This window comes from Oncorhynchus masou, chromosome 33 (assembly GCF_036934945.1).
Source record: "Oncorhynchus masou masou isolate Uvic2021 chromosome 33, UVic_Omas_1.1, whole genome shotgun sequence".
Lineage (NCBI taxonomy): Eukaryota > Metazoa > Chordata > Actinopteri > Salmoniformes > Salmonidae > Oncorhynchus > Oncorhynchus masou.
This window is the reverse complement of record NC_088244.1, coordinates 40267039-40287621: the sequence shown is the minus strand read 5'-3', so window position 1 is coordinate 40287621 and position 20583 is coordinate 40267039. Positions and strand designations below refer to the sequence as shown.

The following is a 20583-nucleotide window of genomic DNA, read 5'->3' as shown; positions in this document are numbered from 1 at the left end:
TGAGGCATAACATAAACAGTCATGAAAACTCATTTTATTTATACTGCTCTCATAGTCAAGAAAAATACTGCATGCTATAAATGTAATTTAATATTTGCTTTTTACCAGATGGCCTACCTGGTTTTAACATGTAGTGCCCCTGTAGGTAGGTAGTTAGCCCTCTGTGGCTTTCCACAGTTCAACAAGGAGTGCTCTGATGAGGGGCTGCCTTGGCCCAAACCACAGCTATGCACCGTTTGCTCAGTCTGACGTGAGCTAAATAAAGATGCGACTCTGCAAAGCATGTGCCATTTCTGTAAATAACTCCCTATCTGCAGGTAATCTGCCTGCCAGGCTTTATATAACCAGCATACATTGTTTATCAGAACATATTTACTATCAACTGTGGCTTATGTAACATCAATGAACAGGTGTCAATCATTTTATAATGTGGGAAAATTGTGACATGGTACAGTATGAATGAGGACTTCACTGTTTATTTAAAAAAAGATGCTACCATGTAAGATATACCATTTCAACTGGTTCAATTCATATTGGGTCTGTGCAAGCCTCATACTTCTGTCAATAGAGAGTAAATTGCTTATTTTTATTGGGGGGTTTTTGTTCTTTTTATTTGTGGACTATGCTTTCTTTTGTTTGGTGGTTTATGTAAGTTTTATGACACCCCTTGTCCCCCAGAGGAACATTTTTGGCTGCAGAAGATGTCCAAGAGCCAAAGAAACATGCTGTATGTGCAAGCAGAAAGAAATGCATGAATTAGAATGCCCTCACCCAATGCGCTCTGTCCATGACTCAGTCTATATTCACAATAAATACTCTTACAATTGTATAAATAAAGAAGGCATAGTCGAGGGATTCTGTGATACACACAACAAGTTCTTTACAACCCTCGACACATTCAATTGTAAAAGAAGAACCTGCTTCTCTCTTATCTCGGCCACATGACGAGGATTAAAGCAAATATAGCGACTCCAAGGTCAGCCACCTATGCCCATAAACTTCTTACATCTGACAATGTAGTGATTCCCCCTACTGGCAAGGCCTGTATAAATAACATCTGGAACATCAATTACAAGCTCTACACACCCAGATTAATTACAAATTACAGAGCCAAACAGATTGATTACTAAATCTCTAGCTGACATGTAGAGAGTCGCCCTCATCTAGTCTTCAAGTACTCTGGGTTGGAGTAATTGAAGAGCAGGAAGTCCATGCGGTAAAGGTTGTACAGCTTCTTTTGGTAAAAGGGGCTGATGTTTCGGAAGAACTGAGCTGCCATGTCCCCGTTGGTCCTGGTGCTCTTGCCTGAGGTAGGGAAGCGGACCTCCTCATCAGTGCCAGCCAGCCGCAGCACAGAGCGTGAGTCCTGCTCCAGAGTCTCATACTTCCCCACCACATCGTAGTGGACGAGGCAGGGGTGGCACAGTGAGTGGATCCGCTCCCAGTGCTCGTTGAAGGGCTCCTCTCTCTGTGTGCGGGGATCCACCAGGTAGTACACAAACTCCTGGAAGGAGACGTCGTTGCCCCGCTCCAGCGCATCCGGCTGGGGTTGGGGCCGATGCCGGCGGATTATCTTGGTGCCGTAGCGCTTGTGGAAGGCAGTGTTGTAGCTGCGGGTGAACTTGTTGCGGTAGGCCGACACTAGCCTCTCGAAGGGCTCCCGCACAAAGATGAATTTCAGGTAGCTGCGCAGACGGCGGTTGATCTCAGAGGTGGAGTACTCTGACAGTGTGCGCAGGTTGCCAGCCACGTGGGCCTCGTTGGCAGGGATGGCTAGGGGCTCGTGGTAGCGTCCGTCCCCCGTCAGGACCATGAAGACACGTTTCCAGTTGGTACAGGCCACCTTGGGGACGTAGCAGTACAGCAGGCCATGCTTATCGTCCACGATGAGGTGGCGGAGGTCGTCTGGGGTCAACACCCGTCGCTTCTTGGTGTGGGTGAGACACGCCTGCTCCAGCAGCTCCCGCCGACCACGCAGAGACGTCTGCACTGCAGACAAATCCAACTACGGTCACAGAAAGAGGAGGGGACATAAAAGGTCAACACTCACATTTAGAATTAAACACTTAAAAGTGATGAAATATTACATCTCTCCAAGTGATAACATCTTCATGTAGTTACATTCTCTGACTAAAATAGAGAAACAACAACGTTTTAATCTATCTTGTCGGATTAGTAAAATGAACTGGAATTGGCATTGCAACATCAAGGCCATCCACCTTTGTTTCCCAGTAAACAGCCTGTGGCACTAGTCACATGCAATAGACAAAGTGTTTAACATTATAATAAAGAGAAGCAAAAGATGTGGCTTGATCTGAGCAATGAGGAAGCAATAGAAGGATCAAGGATGGGCATGGTGCTTTGTGTTGCCGACCCACTGTGAATAATGAACAGAAGATAGAGGGGTTGCCAGGTGGACGGAGTCCAAGAGAAAAATAACACAACAGATAAGATTAGTTGCATCAGCAGCACCAAACTAACTGCTCTCTGTGTGAGAGAGAGCAAAAAAGAGAGAGAGAGAGAGAGAGAGGGAGAGAGTGTGAGAGAGAGAGAGAGAGAGAGAGAGAGAGAGAGAGAGAGAGAGAGAGAGAGAGAGAGAGAGAGAGAGAGAGAGAGAGATGCAGTATCACTCAGCATACACTGGATTCCTGAGACTTTGGATATTGGAGCTGAAAAAGAGAGCTTTGTCTCTCGGAGGAAGAGGGGGTACTGTTTTTATAGTAACCACTAAGGACCTGAGTCATAACTTCTAAGTCAAATCAAATGAACTCAACTCAGTCTTGCAGTAACGCTTGAGCCATTACCTCTGAGGAAAGTTCAAGAAAAAGGTGGTTGGTATGTAGTATGATGTAACAATATTTAATGTATAGCAGCAATAGTTCAGTTCAGAGACCAAAGGCTACCCATTTGTTGGGAAATCAAATGTGTCAACGTGGTTCTCCAAGATCATTGCTTTGTCAAATTTTATTTCCTGTGTGTGACACATCTGGAAACAATTACACATCAACATCAGGTGAATAAACAGTACATAACCGTGAGTGTTCACACGCATTCAAGGCATGATAGAATGGGGCCATTCTAAAGATAGTCACCTGGTCTCCGTTGTAGAGGGTCTGTAGTGGACTTCTCCTGGTCTTCCCTGGGGCGATGCCCTTCCCCCCAGACTGCTCCACAGCTACAGGCACAAAGACAGAGAGGGAGAAAAGGCGAAACAGATGAATCATCTGAAAAGGGCATTATTGTCTGTTTTCTTTAGTGATTAGTGACGGGTACTCGATGTTCAAGGAACTTTGGCCTCACTGAGCATCCTTTTGGAATACAAAAAGACATCATATTCTTTACTGGTTGAGCTGTCCTGAACAGTATCCGACTCTATCACCCTCACCTTGTCAAGCAAATCTGACTGTGGCCAGTGCTGCTATAGCACACTGTAGTACAGTAGCCCATTGAGATCTAATTTCAATATGTTTTACCTTATGCTGCATGATCTCACATGAGCCCCAGCACCTCAGGGCTGGAGGCATGTCAGTGTTGGGGCCCTCCTCACTAGTGAGAGGAAACGGATTGGATTTGCACAGTTGAATGCAGAGGATTGCTTTACATTTCACAGGGAGGGAGAGAGGGACGGAGTGAGAAATAGAGAGAAAGAAGGAGAGAGAGAAGGAAACCATAGAAGGAAATGAGAAAGTGGGTCAAGAGGTCTTATCACATAGATTCAACACAACAAAAACTCGAAAATTATGTGTGAGAGGATCGTATCTTGATGAAATCTCGTCAACCTTGCAAGTGACTGTGTGATCACGCTCTCCGTAGCCAATATGAGTCAGCCCTTTAAACAGGATAACATTCACAAGGTCGCAGGACAAGATGGATTACCAGGACGTGTAGTCATAACATGTCTTCACTGACATATTCAACCTCTCCCTGACCAAGTCTGTAATATGTACATGTATCAAGCAGACCTCCACAGTCCCCGTGCCCAAGAACGCCAAGGTAACCTGTTTATAGTTGAAGTCGGAAGTTTACATACACTTAGGTTGGAGTCATTAAAACTTGTTTTTCAACCACTCCACAAATTTCTTGGTAACAAACTATAGTTTTGGCAAGTCGGTTAGGACATCTACTTTGTGCATGACACAAGTCATTTTTACAGCAACTGTTTACAGACAGATTATTTAACTTATAATTCACTGTATCACAATTCCAGTGTGTCAGAAGTGTACATACACTAAGTTGACTGTGCCTTTAAACAGCTTGGAAAATTCCAGAAAATGATGTCATGACTTTAGAAGCTTCTGATAGGCTAAATGACGTCATTTGAGGATGTATTTCAAAGCCTACCTTCAAACTCAGTGCCTTTTTGCTTGACATCATGGGAAAATCAAAAGAAATCAGCCAAGACCTCAGAATTAAATTTTTTACAAACAAGTGTAAGCGAGTGTAAACACCATACGACCACGCAACCGACATACCGCTCAAGAAGGAGATGCGTTCTGTCTCCTAGAGATGAACGTACTTTGGTGCGAAAAGTGCAAATCAATCTCAGAACAACAGCAAAGGACCTTGTGAAGATGCTGAAGGAAACAGGTACAAAAGTATCTATATCCACAGTAAAACCAGTCCTATATCGACATAACCTGAAAGGCCACTCAGCGAGGAAGAAGCCACTGCTCCAAAACCGCCGTAAAACTGCCAGACGATGATTTGCAACTGCATATGGGGACAAAGATCATACTTTTTGGAGAAATGTCCTCAAGTCTGATGAAACAAAAATAGAACTGTTTGGCCATAATGAACATCGCTATATTTGGAGGAAAAAGGGGGAGGCTTGCAAGCCGAAGAATACCATCCCAACCGTGAAGCACGGGGGTGACAGCATCATGTTGTGGGGGTGCTTTGCTGCAGGAGGGACTGGTGCACTTCATAAAATAGATGGCATCATGGGCATCATAAGGAAAATTACGTGGATATATTGAAGCAACATCTCAAGACATCCGTCAGGAAGTTAAAGCTTGGTTGCAAATGGGCCTTCCAAATGGACAAGACCCCAAGCATACTTCCAAAGTTGTGGCAAAATGGCTTAAGGACAACAAAGTCAAGGTAACTGACGACTGGATCCTGGACATCCTGACAGGCCGCCCCAAGGTGGTGAAGGTAGGCAACAACACATCAGCCACGATGAACCTCAACACAGGGGCACCACAGGGGTGTGTGCTTAGTCCCCTCCTGTACTTCCTGTTCACCCACGACTGCGTGGCCGCGCACGACTTCAACACCATCATTAAGTTTGCCGATGACACGGCGGTGGTAGACCTGATCACCAACAACGAAAAGATAGCCTATAGAGAGAAGGTCAGAGACCTGGCAGTGTGGTGCTCCCTCAACATCAGCAAGACAAAGGAGCTGATCGTAGAAAACAGGAAACGGAGGGCCGAGCATGTCCCTATTCACATCAAAGGGGTTGTAGTGGAGCGGGCCAAGAGCTTCAAGTTCCTTGGTGTTCACATCACTAAGGACCTATCATGGTCCAAACACACCAACACAGTCATGAAGAGGGTATGACAACGTCTCCTGCCTCTCCCCCTCAGGAGGCTGAAAAGATTTGGCATGGGCCCTCAGATCCTCAAAAAGTTCTACAGTTGCACCATTGAGAACATCTTGACTGGCTGCATCACCACCTGGTATGGCAACTGCTTGGCAAATTGCTAACAGAGGGTAGTGCGTATGGCCCAGTACACCACTGAGGCTGAGCTCCCTGCCTCCAGGACCTCTATACCAGGTGGTATCAGAGGAAGGCCCTAAAGATTGTCAAAGACTCCAGCCACCCAAGTCATTGACGGTTCTCTCTGCTACTGCATGGCAAGCGGTACCGGAGCGCCAGGTCTAGGACCAAAAAGCTCCTGAACAGCTGCTACCCCCAAGCCATGACTGCTGAACAGTTCATCAAACGGCTACCTGAACTATTTGCATTGACTCCTTTTTTTTACACTGACTCCCTTGCACTGGCTCTGTGCACACTCACTGGACTCTACCCACATACTCACACACACTCACTACACTGACACACACACAATACATATTCTCACACACACAAAACACTCACACACACAAAACACACACACACACACGCGCACATTGACGTGACACACACGCAGTCTGTTTATTATCTATCCTGATTGCCTAGTCACTTTTACCCCTACCTACATGTACATATTCACTCTTTGAACTTACAATGGCTAGCCCCAAGCTGTTCAATTTTTTTCTTGTGATTTGTGCTATTTGCTTCATGACTCGAATATGCTTTGTTGACTATGAACTTGCTTGTTTACCTGATCCTGGGACAGACAATTCTTGATTCCACACTCGCGACCCTGACTCTCTATCGGTTACACGGACCGAACTCCCTCTCGCCAGCTGTGAACTCATGTTAACTGATGAAATTGCTGTACAATATGATCTTGTTGCCATCCGATGTCATAAAGAAATCTAAGTGAGTGGATCTGCAATTCTGATTTCTGCTCTCGTAAAAGCCTGGGTTTTCAGCACATTAACACTAGAAGTATTACCTCAAATGTATCAATTGAAGGTGTGGGTTCACAGCTCCAATCCAGATGTGTTGGTCATTACTGAGACATGGTTAAGAAAGAGTGTTCTGAACACTGATGTTAACCTTTTTGGTTATAACCCTTTTCAACAAGACAGATCTTCCAAGGGTGGTGGTCCTAACTTATGTCACCATTGCCCTTGATTCTAAGAAATGTTGTGCTGCTATTTTTATTGACTTGGCCAAAGACCATTCCTTTCCTGTGGGTCAGCTAAGGAGTATTACATGCTGACCAGACCGGGACACATCGCGTGCGCGAGCGTCGCAAAATAAATTTAGAAATCCATGTTATTCAATTATTGCACCCACACTGCTCGCACGTGCCAACAAGCGTCTGCGACGCCAAGGGCTAAAAAAGAACTAATTCCTATTTCTGACGCAGATCGCGCTGAAAGTCCTGCCTCTCCCATCTCCTCATTGGTTTATAGAAGCAGGTACCCACGTGCCATCTCCTCATTGGTTATACCCACGTGGGTGACTGAAAGACAAACTATTTTGCCGGTAGTCATGGTAATACAATGAAAGTTTAGATGCGATCAACATATGAATTAAACCATGAAAAAGCCTGGAAGGAGGAGAGATGACTAGAAACGATTCGGTTGGCCGTTTAATGTGTGGATTAATTGTCGAAGTAGAGGTCCTTGTGCATTGCAGGTAAATTAACAACTCAATGTTTATATCCCTGGACAAATTAGCTAGCAACAGCAAGCTAGCTAAATAGGACAAATTAACGTTAGCTAGCAAGTGCAAGCTAACTAGCTAAATTGCCATACATGTTTAATGATTTTCGACCTGTCCCCAAATTAATGAATGTCATTGGTTTGTTTTGATATTTTAACCTGCGTGTCGTGATCGCGTTTGGTCTGTGGGGGGGGGCAAAATAAATGTATGCATGATAGCGCACGGGCGCAGCCGGTTTGGGTTCCGTATCAGTGTCTCTAAGGGGTATTTGGCCTCGTTTGCTAACTACCTCTCTCAAAGAGTGCAGTGTGTGAAGCCAGAACATCTGCTGTCTCAGCCACTGCCTGTCACCAAGGAAGTACCCCAAGGCTCGATCCTAGGCCCCACGCACTTCAATTTACATCAATAACATAGCTCAGGCAGTAGGAAGCTCTCATCCATTTATATGTAGATTATACAGTCAGCTGGCCCCTCCCCGGATTTTCTGTTGAATGCTCTACAACAAAGCTTTCTTAGTGTCCAACAAGCTTTCTCTGCCCTTAACCTTATTCTATAGTAATCATTCCTTTTTCACCCCAGCTGACAAACTAACCCTGATTCAGATGACCATTCTACCCATGCTAGAATACAGAAACATAATTGATAGGTCAGCTGGTAAGGGCTCTCTCGAACGGCTAGATGTTCTTTACCATTCAGCCATCAGACTTTTCACCAATGCTCCCTATAGGACACATCATTGCACTCTATACTTCTCTGTAAACTGTCCATTTCTTAATACCTGACAATAGACCCACTGTTTGATGCTTATTTATAAAACCTTCTTAGGCCTCATTCCCGCTTATCTTAGTAACCTACTGAATCCCTCATCCTTCACATAAAACACCCGTTCTGCCAGTCACATTCTGTTAAAGGTCCCCAAAGCACACATATACCTGGGTCGCTACTCTTTTCAGTTCGCAGCTAGCGACTGGAACAAGAATTAAAAACACTCAAACTGGACAGTTTTATCTCCATCTCTACATTCAAAGACTCAATCACGGGCACTCTTACTGATACTTGTGGCTGCTTCACGTTGTCTCCACCTTTTTGCCCTTTGTTCAGTTGTCTGTGCCTAACAATGTTTGGACCATGTTGAGTTGCTACCATGCTCTGTTGTAATGTTGTTGCTGCCATACTATGTTGTTGTCTTAGGTCTCTCTTTATGTACTGTTATGGTGTCTCTATTGTCATGATGTGTTTTTTCCTACTTCACATTTGTTTTGTATCCCAGCCCCCGACCCTGCTGTTCTTAATTGACTTGCCTAGTTTAAAAAAAGGCTAAATAATATTAAAAGCTACCTCGTACCCCTGAACATTGACTTGGTACCGGTACTCCTTGTATACGGTTTCCTTCAGAAAGTATTCATACCCCTTGACACATTTTGTTTTGTTACAGCCTGAATTCAAAATGGATTCAATTGATCATTTACATAAGTATTCACACCCTTGAGTCAATACTTTGTAGAATCACCTTCAGCTGCGGTTACATCTGTGAGTCTTTCTGGGTACATTTTTAAGAGCTTTCCACACCCATTACCCATTATTCTTTAAAAAATGATTCAAGCTCTGTCAACTTGGTTGTTGATCATTGCTAGACAACCATGTGCAGGTATTGCCATAGATTTTCAAGTAGATTTAAGTCAAAACAGTAACTCAGCCACTCAGGAACATTCACTGTCTTCTTGGTAAGCTACTCCAGTGTAGATTTGGCCTTCTGTTTTAGGTTATTGTCCTGCTTAAATGTGAATTTATCTACCAGTGTCTGATGGAAAGAAGAAAACCAGGTTTTCCTCTAGAATTTTGCCTGTGCTTAACTCCATTCCATTTCTTTTTTATCCTGAAAAACTACCCAGTTCTTAATGATTACAAGCATACCCATACCATGATTGTAACGGATATCGTCCTCTTCGTCTGAAGAGGAGTAGCAAGGATCGGACCAATGTGGTAAGTGTCCATGTTTTAATAGTATAAACTGAACACGACAGAATACAAAATAACAAAGTGATATAAACAAAACAGTCCCGTGTGGCACAAACACTGACACAGGAAACAAACACCCACCAACCAACAGTGAAACCCAGGATACCTAAGTATGATTCTCAATCAGAGACAACTAACGACACCTGCCTCTGATTGAGAACCATACCAGGCCGAAACATATACCAAACATAGAAACACAAACATAGACTGCCCACCCCAAATCACGCCCTGACTATACTAAATAAAAACAAAACAAAGGAAATAAAGGTCAGAACGTGACAGTGATGCAGCCACCACTATGCTTAAAAATATGGAGAGTGGTACTCAGTAATGTGTTATATTGGATTTGCCCCAAACATACAGTAACACTATGTATTCAGCACAAAAAGTGAATTGCTTTGCCACATTTTTTGTAGTATTACGTTAGTGCCTTGTTGCAAACAAGATGCATGTTTTGGAATATCTGTATTCTATACAGGCTTCCTTCTTTTCACTCTGTCAATTAGGTTAGTCTTGTGGAGTAACTACAATGTTGTTGATCCATTCTCAGTTTTCTCCTATCACAGCCATAAAACTCTGTAATTGTTTTAAAGTCACTATTGGCCTCGTGGGGAAATCCCTGACCGGTTTCCTTCCTCTCCGGCAACTGAGTTAGGAAGAACGCCTGTATCTTTGTAGTGACTACGTGTATCGATACACCATCCAAAGTGTACTTAATAACTTCACCATGTTCAAAGGGATATATGCAATGTGTACATTTGTTATTTTATTTTATCTACCAATAGGTGCCCTTCTTTGCGAGGCATTAGAAAACATCCCTGGTTTTTGTGGTTGAATCTGTGTTTAAAATGTACATCTCGACTGTGAGACCTTACAGCTAATTGTATTTTTGGGGTACAGAGATGAGGTAGTTGTTCAAAAATCATGCTAAACACTATTATTGCACACAGAGTCCATGACACTAATGTGAATTGTTAAACAAATGTTTACTCCTGAACTTACTTATGCTTGCCATAACAAAGAGGTTGAATACCTATTGACTCAAAACAAAACGTGGAAAGGTGTCACAGACCAAGTATTTTTTGTGACTAGCATGTGACTTTGCATGTGACTCCTGCTCTGATAAAACACACTTCCCCCTCTACATCGCTGTCACTTCATCTGCTCCACACATCAGCCTGCGTCACTGATTATGACTTCCGCTTTTGTGGAAGCCACATGCACCGTGGGAGATTCAGTGTTGCGAAACAACGTCAAGATACCAAATTAAACCCTACCCACTGGGTACACGCTGGTTGAATCAATGTTGTTTCCACGTCATTTCAATTAAATTACATTGAACCAACAACGGAATAGATGTTGAATTAAACTGTGCCCAGTGGGTTATCACTACTCTATACATTAGTCCAAAGATAAATCAGAAGATTTTTATTTTTGAAAAGGTAATCTTTTAGCTTCTCCTATCATTGGATATGTGGAGATCACAGGATGCAAGATACAGTTTCACTATTCCCTGTATAGCTGAAAAGACCATAGCTGTATGGACTAGCTGTATCTAAAAAATTAAATGAACGGTAACATTACATTTACATAAGTATTCAGACCCTTTACACAGTACATTGTTGAAGCACCTTTGGCAGCGATTATAGCCTCGAGTCTTCTTGGGTATGACGCTACAAGCTTGGCACACCTGTATTTGGGGAGTTTCTCCCACTGCTTTTAAATGCTAGTAAAACTAAGTGCATGCTCTTCAACCGATTGCTGCCCGCACCCTCTCGCCCGACTAGCATCACTACTCTGGACGGTTCTGAATTAGAATATGTGGACAACTACAAATACCTAGGTGCCTGGTTAGACTAAACTCTCCTTCCAGACTCACATTCAGCATTTCCAATCCAAAATTAAATCTAGAATCGGTTTCCTATTTCGCTACAAGGCCTCCTGCACTCATGCCGCCCAACATACCCTCGCAAAACTGACTATCCTACTGATCCTTAACTTCGGCGATGTCATTTACAAAATAGCCTACAACACTCTACTCAGCAAACTGGACGTAGTCTATCACAGTGCCATCCGTTTCGTCACCAAAGCCCCATATACTACCCACCACTGTGACCTGTATGCTCTCGTTGGCTGGCCCTCACTACATATCCGTCGCCAAACACACTGGCTCCAGGTCATCTATAAGTCTTTGCTAGGTAAAGCCCCGCCTTATCTCAGCTCACTGGTCACCATAGCAACACCCACCCGTAGTATGCGCTCCAGCAGGTACATTGCATTGGTCATCCCCAAAGCCAACACTTCCTTTGGCCGCCTTTCCTTCCAGTTCTCTGCTGCAAATGACTGGAACGAATTGCAAACATCTCTGAAGCTGGAGTCTTATATCTCCCATTCGAACTTTAAGCATCAGCTGTCTGAGCAGCTCACCGATCACTGTACCTGTACACAGCCAATCTGTAAATAGCACACCTGACTACCTCATCCCCATATTATTACTTACCCTCTTGCTCTTTTGCACCCCAGTGTCTCTACTTGCACATTATCATCTGCACACCTATCACTCCAGTATTAATGCTAAATTGTAATTATTTTCGCCTCTCGGCCCTATTCATTGCCTACCTCCCTACTCTTCTACATTTGCACACATTGTACATAGATTTTTCTATTTTTATTTTATTTTGTGTTATTGACTGTTTGTTTATGTGTAACTCTGTTGTTGTTTTTGTCGCACTGCTTTGCTCGATCTTGGCCAGGTTGCAGTTGTAAATGAGAACTTGTTTTCAACTGGCCTACCTGGTTAAATAAAAATAAATAAATGAAAATCTTTGCCTCGATCCTGACTAGTCTCCCAGTCCCTGTCACTGAAAAACACCCCCACAGCATGATGCTGCCACCACCACCATGCTTCACCGTAGGAATGGTGCCAGATTTCCTCCAGACGTGACGCTTGGTATTCAGGCCAAAGAGTTTAATCTTGGTTTCATCAAACCAAAGAATCTTGTTTCTCATGGTCTGAGAGTCTTTAGGTGCCTTTTGGCAAACTCCAAGCGGGCTGTCATGTGCCTTTTACTGAGGAGTGGCGTCCATCTGGCCACTTTACCATAAAGGCCTGATTGGTAGAGTGCTGCTGGAAGGTTCTCCCATCTCCACAGAGGAACTCTAGTGCTCTGTCAGAGCAACCATCGGGTTCTTGGTCACCTCCCTGACCAAGTCCCTTCTCTCCCGATTGCTCAGTTTGGCCGGATGGCCAGCTCTAGGAAGAGTCTTAGTGGTTCCTCACAGTGTTCTTGGGACCTTCAATGCTCCAGAAATGTTTTGGTACCCTTCTCCAGATCTGTGCCTCTACAAAAATCATGTCTCGGAGCTCTACTGACAATTCCTTTGATCTCATGGGTTGTGTTTTTTTCCCACAGTTTTTTTTCAACTGTGGGACCTTATATAGATAGACCTTATATGTGCCTTTCCAAATCATGTCCAATCAATTGAATTTACCACAGGTGGACTCCAATCAGGTTGTATAAACATCTCAATGATGATCAATGGAAACAGGATGCACTTGAGCTCAATTTAGAGTCTCATAGCAAAGGGTCTGAACATTATGTAAATAAGTTATGTTTTTCTATTTTAATACTTTTTTAAATTTTTTATTAAAACCTGTTTTTGGTATTGGAATTTTAAAGGGGTCTGAATACTTTCCGAAGGCACTGTATATAGACCATAGCTACATAGAATAGCTGTATCTATACAGATAGACCATAACTGTATAGACTAGCTGTATAGACCATAGCTGTATAGACCATAGCTGTTTCTATACAGATAGACCACAGCTGCATAGCAAAAGCACCCCAGAAATGGAATAAACAGGCCATACTTGTGTTAAAATAGTGAGCAATTTACTTTTAATGTCTCTCAATTGCTTATTCAGCAAGAACAAACACCCAGCAGGTGTGACTTTCGACTGATTCAGCTTTCTATGGTGCCATGGGCATGTGGCAGGTTTGGGACATATGCCAGCCTTGTTTGTTGACTAGACAAGACCCACATAATGCCAACGTAGGAAGATGTTGCTTGTGTGTGCTGGTAAAAGAGCATAGTAATGAAAGTGTGTGTGGGCCCAACCCAGGGAGCAAAATGTGTTTATTAATTAAAAAATACTTACAGTATTTTCAACATCATTATCTCATAAGGAATACATTGCTGCTTCAAATTACTTTCTGTTGTAACTTCAGTAACTCAGTTACGCTGATGTCAGCTTTTCACAGAAGAAGAAGAATTTAGAATATAAATGATATCTGACAGTGAAGTATTTGAGGTTTAGAACAAGACCAGAATAATCTAAATGTCGAAGAGTTGAGAAAGTCTGCTCTCGCAGACCTTGGATCATCAAGTGCGTTTAAGTCCGTGGTACAGGGCTCACGACATGCTCAAACTAAAAGGATATCAGGAGAGAGTATAGACAAACTAAATATTATCGGAAGGAGCAAATGTCCTGTTTGAAAAGTAGACATTAACTATTTTCACATGCATTTTTTTCACATTTCACATGTCACATTGAGCTGACTTGTAAAGCAGGCTTGGCGCATCTAGCACCTTTCAGTAACTGACAAGTGTGTACACCCACCCACACGTTTAGTCAGCTCTTTCTCAGACTGGACATCGTACTGCTAAGTCCGAGGTGTGAATCCTTCTGCCCACAGAGGAGAGACACTCACTATAGGGAAATACACAGATATGTTTATTCTGAAACAAGTTAGTTTCCACCTTTTTGTGTGCACTATGTCATCAAGCACTGATGTTTATCTTGTTGCAGATAAAAACTGTACTTTTTTCGCTTAAATTTTCATATACCGAATAAAAAAGAAAATGGTCTCTGGTCTTGGGACATGCACTCTAGCCAACAGCTCGCAGATACTGGTAGTCTACATGATGTGATTATTATGGATAAGAGCAAGAATATTTGTATTTGTCAAACGACAGTCAATCATCGTGTCCCCAGAATCCGACCCTCAATACTTATTGGAAAGGGGCATCAAGATCCCTGTGCACTTTCACCACCCTGTGAAGTTCATCGTAACTTATTTCATGTGTCGCCTAATAAACTGCATTTCCCTAGTCGTAGTGTGAGTTCCAGACAACATATCATCATGTGACTCCAAGTTTACTTCGATATAATGGTTACTATATTAATATTTGCGCGTAAAGGCCTTACCACCGCCATTTCTCGCATAATACATTTTACCGACACAAATTGATCCCATTATGTTAAACGAAAGATTTATCTGTTAGCATTCATAAAATTGTACAGAAACTTCCTTTTTCCATCACGGCTGTTGTGATATTTTTTTATATGGTACAGTATGACTGTACTCGCATAAAAACTGTGGATGGTAACGTGGTCACAGATAAATATACCCAACCCCCGGCCTGCTCACCGAGCTATCATCTAGAAGGCGGAGAAGGTACAGGTGCATCAAAGTTGGGACCGAGAGACTGAAACTGCTTCTATAGTCAGGCCATCAGACTGTTAAATAATTACCACTAGCCGGCCTCCGCCTAGTACCCTGACCTGAACTTAGTCACTGTTACTAGCCAGTTACCACCTGGTTCTCTACCCTGCACCTTAGAGACTGCTGCCCTATTTACAGTTGAAGTTGGAAGTTTACATACACCTTAGCCAAATAGATTTAAACTCAGCTTTTCACAATTCCTGACATTTTAATCCTAGTAAAAATTCCCTGTCTTAGGTCAGTTAGGATCACCATTTTATTTTAAGAATGTTAAATGTCAGAATAATAGAGAGAATGATATATTTAAGCTTTAATATCTTTCATCACATTCCCAGTGGGTTAGAAGTTTGCATACACTCAATTAGTATTTGGTAGCATTGCCTTTAAATTGTTTATCTTGGGTCAAACGTTTAGGGTAGCCTTCCACAAGCTTCCCGCAATAAGTTGGGTCAATTTTGGCCCATTCCTCCTGACAGAGCTGAGCTAATGTAACTGAGTCAGATTTGTAGGTCTCCTTGCTCGCACACACTTTTTCAGTTCTGCCCACACATTTTCCATAAGATTGAGGTCAGGGCTTTGTGATTGACTTTGTTGTCCTTAAGCCATTTTGCCACAACTTTGGAAGTATGATTGAGGTCATTGTCCATTTGGAAGACCCATTTGCGACCAAGCTTTAACTTCCTGACTGATGTCTTGAGATGTTGCTTCAATATATCCACGTAATTTTCCTTATGATGCTCATGATGCCATCTATTTTGTGAAGTGCACCAGTCCCTCCTGCAGCAAAGCACCCCCACAACATGATGCTGCCACCCCCGTGCTTCACGGTTGAGATGGTGGTCTTCGGCTTGCAAGCCTCACCCTTTTTCCTCCAAACATAGACTGTCATTATGGCCAAACAGTTCTATTTTTGTTTCATTAGACTAGAGGACATTTTTCCAAAAAGTTCTATCTTTGTCCCCATGTGCAGTAGCAAACCGTAGTCTGGCTGTTTTTATGGCGGTTTTGGAGCAGTGGCTTCTTCCTCGCTGAGCGGCTTTTCAGGTTATGTCGATATAGGAGTGGTTTTACTATGGATATAGATACTTTTGTACCTGTTTCCTTCAGCATCTTCACAAGGTCCTTTGCTGTTGTTCTGGGGTTGATTTGCACTTTTCGCACCAAAGTACGCTCATCTCTAGGTGATAGAACGCATCTCTTCCTGAGCAGTATGACGGCTGCGTGGTCCCATGGTGTTTACTTGCGTACTATAATTTCTACAGATGAACGTGGTACCTTCAGGAGTTTGGAAATTGCTCCCAAGGGATGAACCAGACTTGTGGAGGTCTACAATTGTTTTTCTGATGTCTTGGCTGATTTCTTTTGATTTTCCCATGATGTCAAGCAAAGAGGCACTGAGTTTGAAGGTAGACCTTGAAATGCGTCCAAAGGTACACCTCCAATTGACTCATATTATGTAAATTAGCCTATCAGAAGCTTCTAAAGCGATGACCTCATTTTCTGGAATTTTCCAAGCTGTTTAAAGACAGTCAACTTAGTGTATGTAAACTTCTGACCCACTGGAATTGTGATGCAGTGAATTATAAGTGAAATAATCTGTCTGTAAACAATTGTTGTAAAAATGACTTGTGTCATGCACAAAGTAGATGTCCTAACCGACTTGCCAAAACTATAGTTTGTTAACGAGAAATTTGCGGAGTGGTTGAAAAACGAGTTCCAATGACTCCAAGTGTATGTAAACTTCCGACTTCAACGGTACATACATAGTTATTGAACACTGGTCACTTTAATAATGTTTACATACTGTTTGGCCCACTTCAAATGTATATACTGTATTCTAGTCAAGGCTCATCCTATATAACTATTGCTGTACACAGCTTTTCTAATTATACTGTCTCTACACACCATCATATACAACGCCTTCAGAAAGCATTCACACCCCTTGACTTTTTCCAAATTTTGTTATGTTACATCCTGAATTTACAACCGATTCAATTGAGATTGTTTTGTCACTGGCCGACACACCATGCCTTTGAGCATGGTGAAGTTATTTATTACACTTTGGATGTTGTATCAATACACACAGTCCCTACAAAGATAAAGGTGTCCTTCCTAACTAATATGCTGGGGAGGAAGGAAACCGATCAGGGATTTCACAATCAGGCCAATGGTGACTTTAAAACAGTTACAGAGTTTAATGACTGTGATAGGAGAAAACTGCGAATAGATCAACATTGTAGTTACTCTACAACTACTAACCTAATTGAACGAGTGAAAAGAAAGATGCCTGTACAGAATACAAATATTCCAAAACATGCATCCTGTTTGCAACAAGGCACTAACGTAATATTGCAAAAAATGTGCTAAACAATTAACTTTTTGTCCTGAATACAAAGTGTCATATTTGGGGCAAATCTATTACAACATACTACTGAGTACCACTCTCTATATTTTTAAGCATAATGGTGGCTGAATCATGTTATGGATATGCTTGTAAATCAGCAAAAACTAGGGAGTTTTTCAGGATAAAATATAAATAAATAGAATGCTAAGCACAAGCAAAATCCTAGAGTAAAACCTGGTTCAGTTTGCTTTCCACCAAACACTGGGAGATGAATTCACCTTTCAGCAGGACAATAACATAAAACACAAGGCCAAATCTACATTGTGAATGTTCCTGAGTGGCTGTAATCGCTGCCAAAGGTGCTTCAACAAAGTATTGACTCAGGGATGTGAATACTCACAGAATGTAGATGAGATATTTCTATTTCATTTTCAATAAGTTTGCTAAAATGTTTAAAACATGTTTTACTTTAATAAATGTTGAATGCAGGCTGTAACGCAACAAAATGTGGAATACTGTACATATTTATTTATATTCTGGACTTTGACATTGCTCTTTCTAATATTTCTATATTTCTACATTCCTTTTCTTGTTGTAATTGTTTTGTATTGTTAGTAGATATTACTGCACTGTTGGAGCTAGGAACATAAGTATTTCACTACATCCACAATAACATCTGTAAAATATGTGTAACATTTGATTTGATTTGTAGACAATATTCAAAATACATCAACATATGTTTATGGGGTTTTAATCTGTGATTTCCGACCATCCTCATGCACTGTTGACCAGATACAATGTTATTTTACAGTAAACAAATTGACAACAGAATTTCAGCAAGCTTATAGGGAAGAGCATTCAACATGCATGGCACTTACACAAAGTGTGTAACACATACAACCCCTGCTATATTGTGGAGAATTTGTCATTTATTTAACTAGGCAAGTCAAAAACAAATCCCTATTTAAAATGATGGCCTAGGAATAGTGGGTTAACTGCCTTGTTCAGGGGCAGAACAACAGATTTTTACCTTGTCAGCTCGGGGATTCAATCTAGCAACCTTTTGTTTACTGGCCCAATGCTCTAACCACTAGGCTACCTGCCACCCCTGTTAGAGTTACCTGTCTAACAGAACAGAGGGTGTTCTTTTAATTGAAGCCTCGCCAACATAATCCAGGTAGAATCAGGCATTCCCCAGGGCAGCCGTCTAGGCAGCTGTCTAGTCTTTGAGTAAAGCCAGTGTGTCTATGTATGCAGGTGACTCAAACAATGCATATCAACTACTACCCTGCAACTCTTAATAAAAAGAGGTGCAGTCAGTTTCAAAATTTTGTGGCAAGAAATACGTTAGTGCTAAATATTTTGAAAACTAAAAACATTGTATTTGGGGGCACCCAGCCCCGTGCCCTTAGACTGTAGGAGGACACAATACGCATTTCTTTAGTAAAGACAGGTGCTGCTGATAATACTGCCATCGTTGTCGAGGCAGAGGACATGGATGTGTAGCCCATATATTTGATGGTGTCTGGACAAAAAGAGTATGCCAAGTCATACTCTTTTTTGGCCAGACAACATCACATACTATACATGGACTACATACAGTGTTGTCGGACAGAGGGGGGCTATTTCACTCACTCAGATGCTTTTTCTGGTAAGATAGTTTCAGCCACTTGTGAAGTGAAGTGAAGGAAAGTTCACTGTCAGGATGCTGGAATTATTTTGGATGAACGTGCAAAGGTAACCTACTTTTTTTTCAAACAAAGTGATTTGTTTGACGATCAGATGAAAACATCATGACTAGCTGTTTTAATAGCACATTAAAAGGTCATACATATTTACAATTCAATTACATCTTTACTCTAAACCCCATTAAGAAATGTTGTGCACGCTTGGAGCGTGGGGGGGATAGGAATAGGAAGGATGATTTTTTTTTTTTACTTTCATGTTTAAATAGAAAGTATCCTATGACATAATGTAATAGCATAGTAAGAGTGTCCCTTCCTGAGTTGCTCACTTACTCATGGAGGCTCTGTTACATGAGGAACCTGGACTTATTACATAGTAGTTCTTTCCCCATATATGTGATATAACAACAGCATAATGTGGAATTGAAATACATGGTTTATGTTTAATTCTCTCCATTGTTAAAACGTCAGACATAACCTAACCTAGCCTCACTCCCAGGTTATCTTCCCTCCTATCTTTCTTTGTCCCTCAGTATCACTCAATCCCTTAAGGGTATACGTTTCTTCTTCCTCTGCCCTAGCACAGGAGAGCTGAGTCAACGAGTCCAAAAAGGCCCAGGAATGCTTAAGGGTCTCTCAGAGGGGGCTACCAAAACATCCCATGGTTCACATTCAGTGCTCTTACTCATGCCCCGCCACTTTACCCCTCCATTGTGTCTCAACTCAACACATGCTAATTTAGGGAGAAATTGAGCAACAGTCATGGTAGTTAATTTCAGTTTGGCATGATGCTTGTGATAAACGATTTATTGAATATAATATTTCATACATGAGTGGGACTAGCCTAATGAAAAACCGCCTACACTCAGTGTATGTAATACACCAAAACGTCGCCCTATAAGAACATTATAGGGCACCATATCGTAGCACCCTGATGTGTGGTGATGCTCGAAACTTACCTGGCCTTGTGATGTTCTGAAAGTACAATATGACCATAAAAAGTGACCCAACGCATGTCGCCAGAAACATTCGTCCAACTTTGGGTTTTCTCATCCTGATTCCCCGAGCAGGCAGAGCGGAACACTCGCCCCGAGGTGGCTCATGCGAGGCAGCTCGTCTGATGCAGCTTTGCGAAAGAAGGGAAAGAACGGACCTTCATGCGGAAAAAGTTGGAAGTGGCACCGTTAGGTCAGCCTCTTCAGCAATTAGTCTATTCGCCTATGCCTATGAATATCCAAAAATAAATAAACAGCGGCGAAAATATTGGAATGTGCAACAGAATGTCGGTTGTCTTTGTTGGTGTGTTCCGATAAATTATGACATTTTTAAATCAATATTTTCTGCTCCGCTGAAATGACTCATCGCAAACATGTTCTGACAACCCCAGATGATATAGTTGTTTTATCAGAGTTCTCCGATCATTCAACAGTTGTTGTTTCCTCAATTTTGTCAACCTTAAAATTCCCAGAAAAATGGTCGGCGGCACTTGTGCCTTGACGTCACACCCAACCCTAATACTTTGTAACAGGGACTGACACCACAGCTTTGCCTCAGACATACGAAACATAGACACCGACATTACGTATATCTAAGCACTTCCAATATGTATTATACATAGGGATGACCGGGGATCAAAGTAACAGTTTTAGGCTTTTACTTAGTATGAAAATAATATTTGTGTTACATTAATAATATGTGTATACAAACAACATAAGCTACATATTTTAGCTACCATTAGGCCTA

General features: G+C 42.0%; 1 protein-coding gene across 1 annotated transcript; it reads right to left on the bottom strand.

Annotated features, from left to right (window-relative positions):
* LOC135528543 (carbohydrate sulfotransferase 11-like) lies at positions 1–20356 on the bottom strand. Its single transcript, XM_064957698.1, has 3 exons — positions 19800–20356; positions 3093–3175; positions 1–2005 (listed from the first exon to the last, which is right to left on the bottom strand). Exons 1-3 carry the CDS (start codon positions 19891–19893, stop codon positions 1160–1162), a joined length of 1023 nt encoding a protein of 340 aa, XP_064813770.1. The 5' UTR covers positions 19894–20356; the 3' UTR covers positions 1–1159.
* Between the last annotated feature and the right edge of the window lie 227 nt (positions 20357–20583).

Excerpts from the sequence above, each read along its gene's own strand:
- LOC135528543 (XM_064957698.1), bottom strand. The coding sequence starts at position 19,893 with ATGAGAAAACCCAAAGTTGGACGAATGTTTCTGGCGACATGCGTTGGG. Across the intron at positions 3,176-19,799 it reads TCAGAACATCACAAGGCCAG|CTGTGGAGCAGTCTGGGGGG; the intron begins GTAAGTTTCGAG and ends TTGTGCCTGTAG. Across the intron at positions 2,006-3,092 it reads CCCTCTACAACGGAGACCAG|TTGGATTTGTCTGCAGTGCA; the intron begins GTGACTATCTTT and ends CTGTGACCGTAG.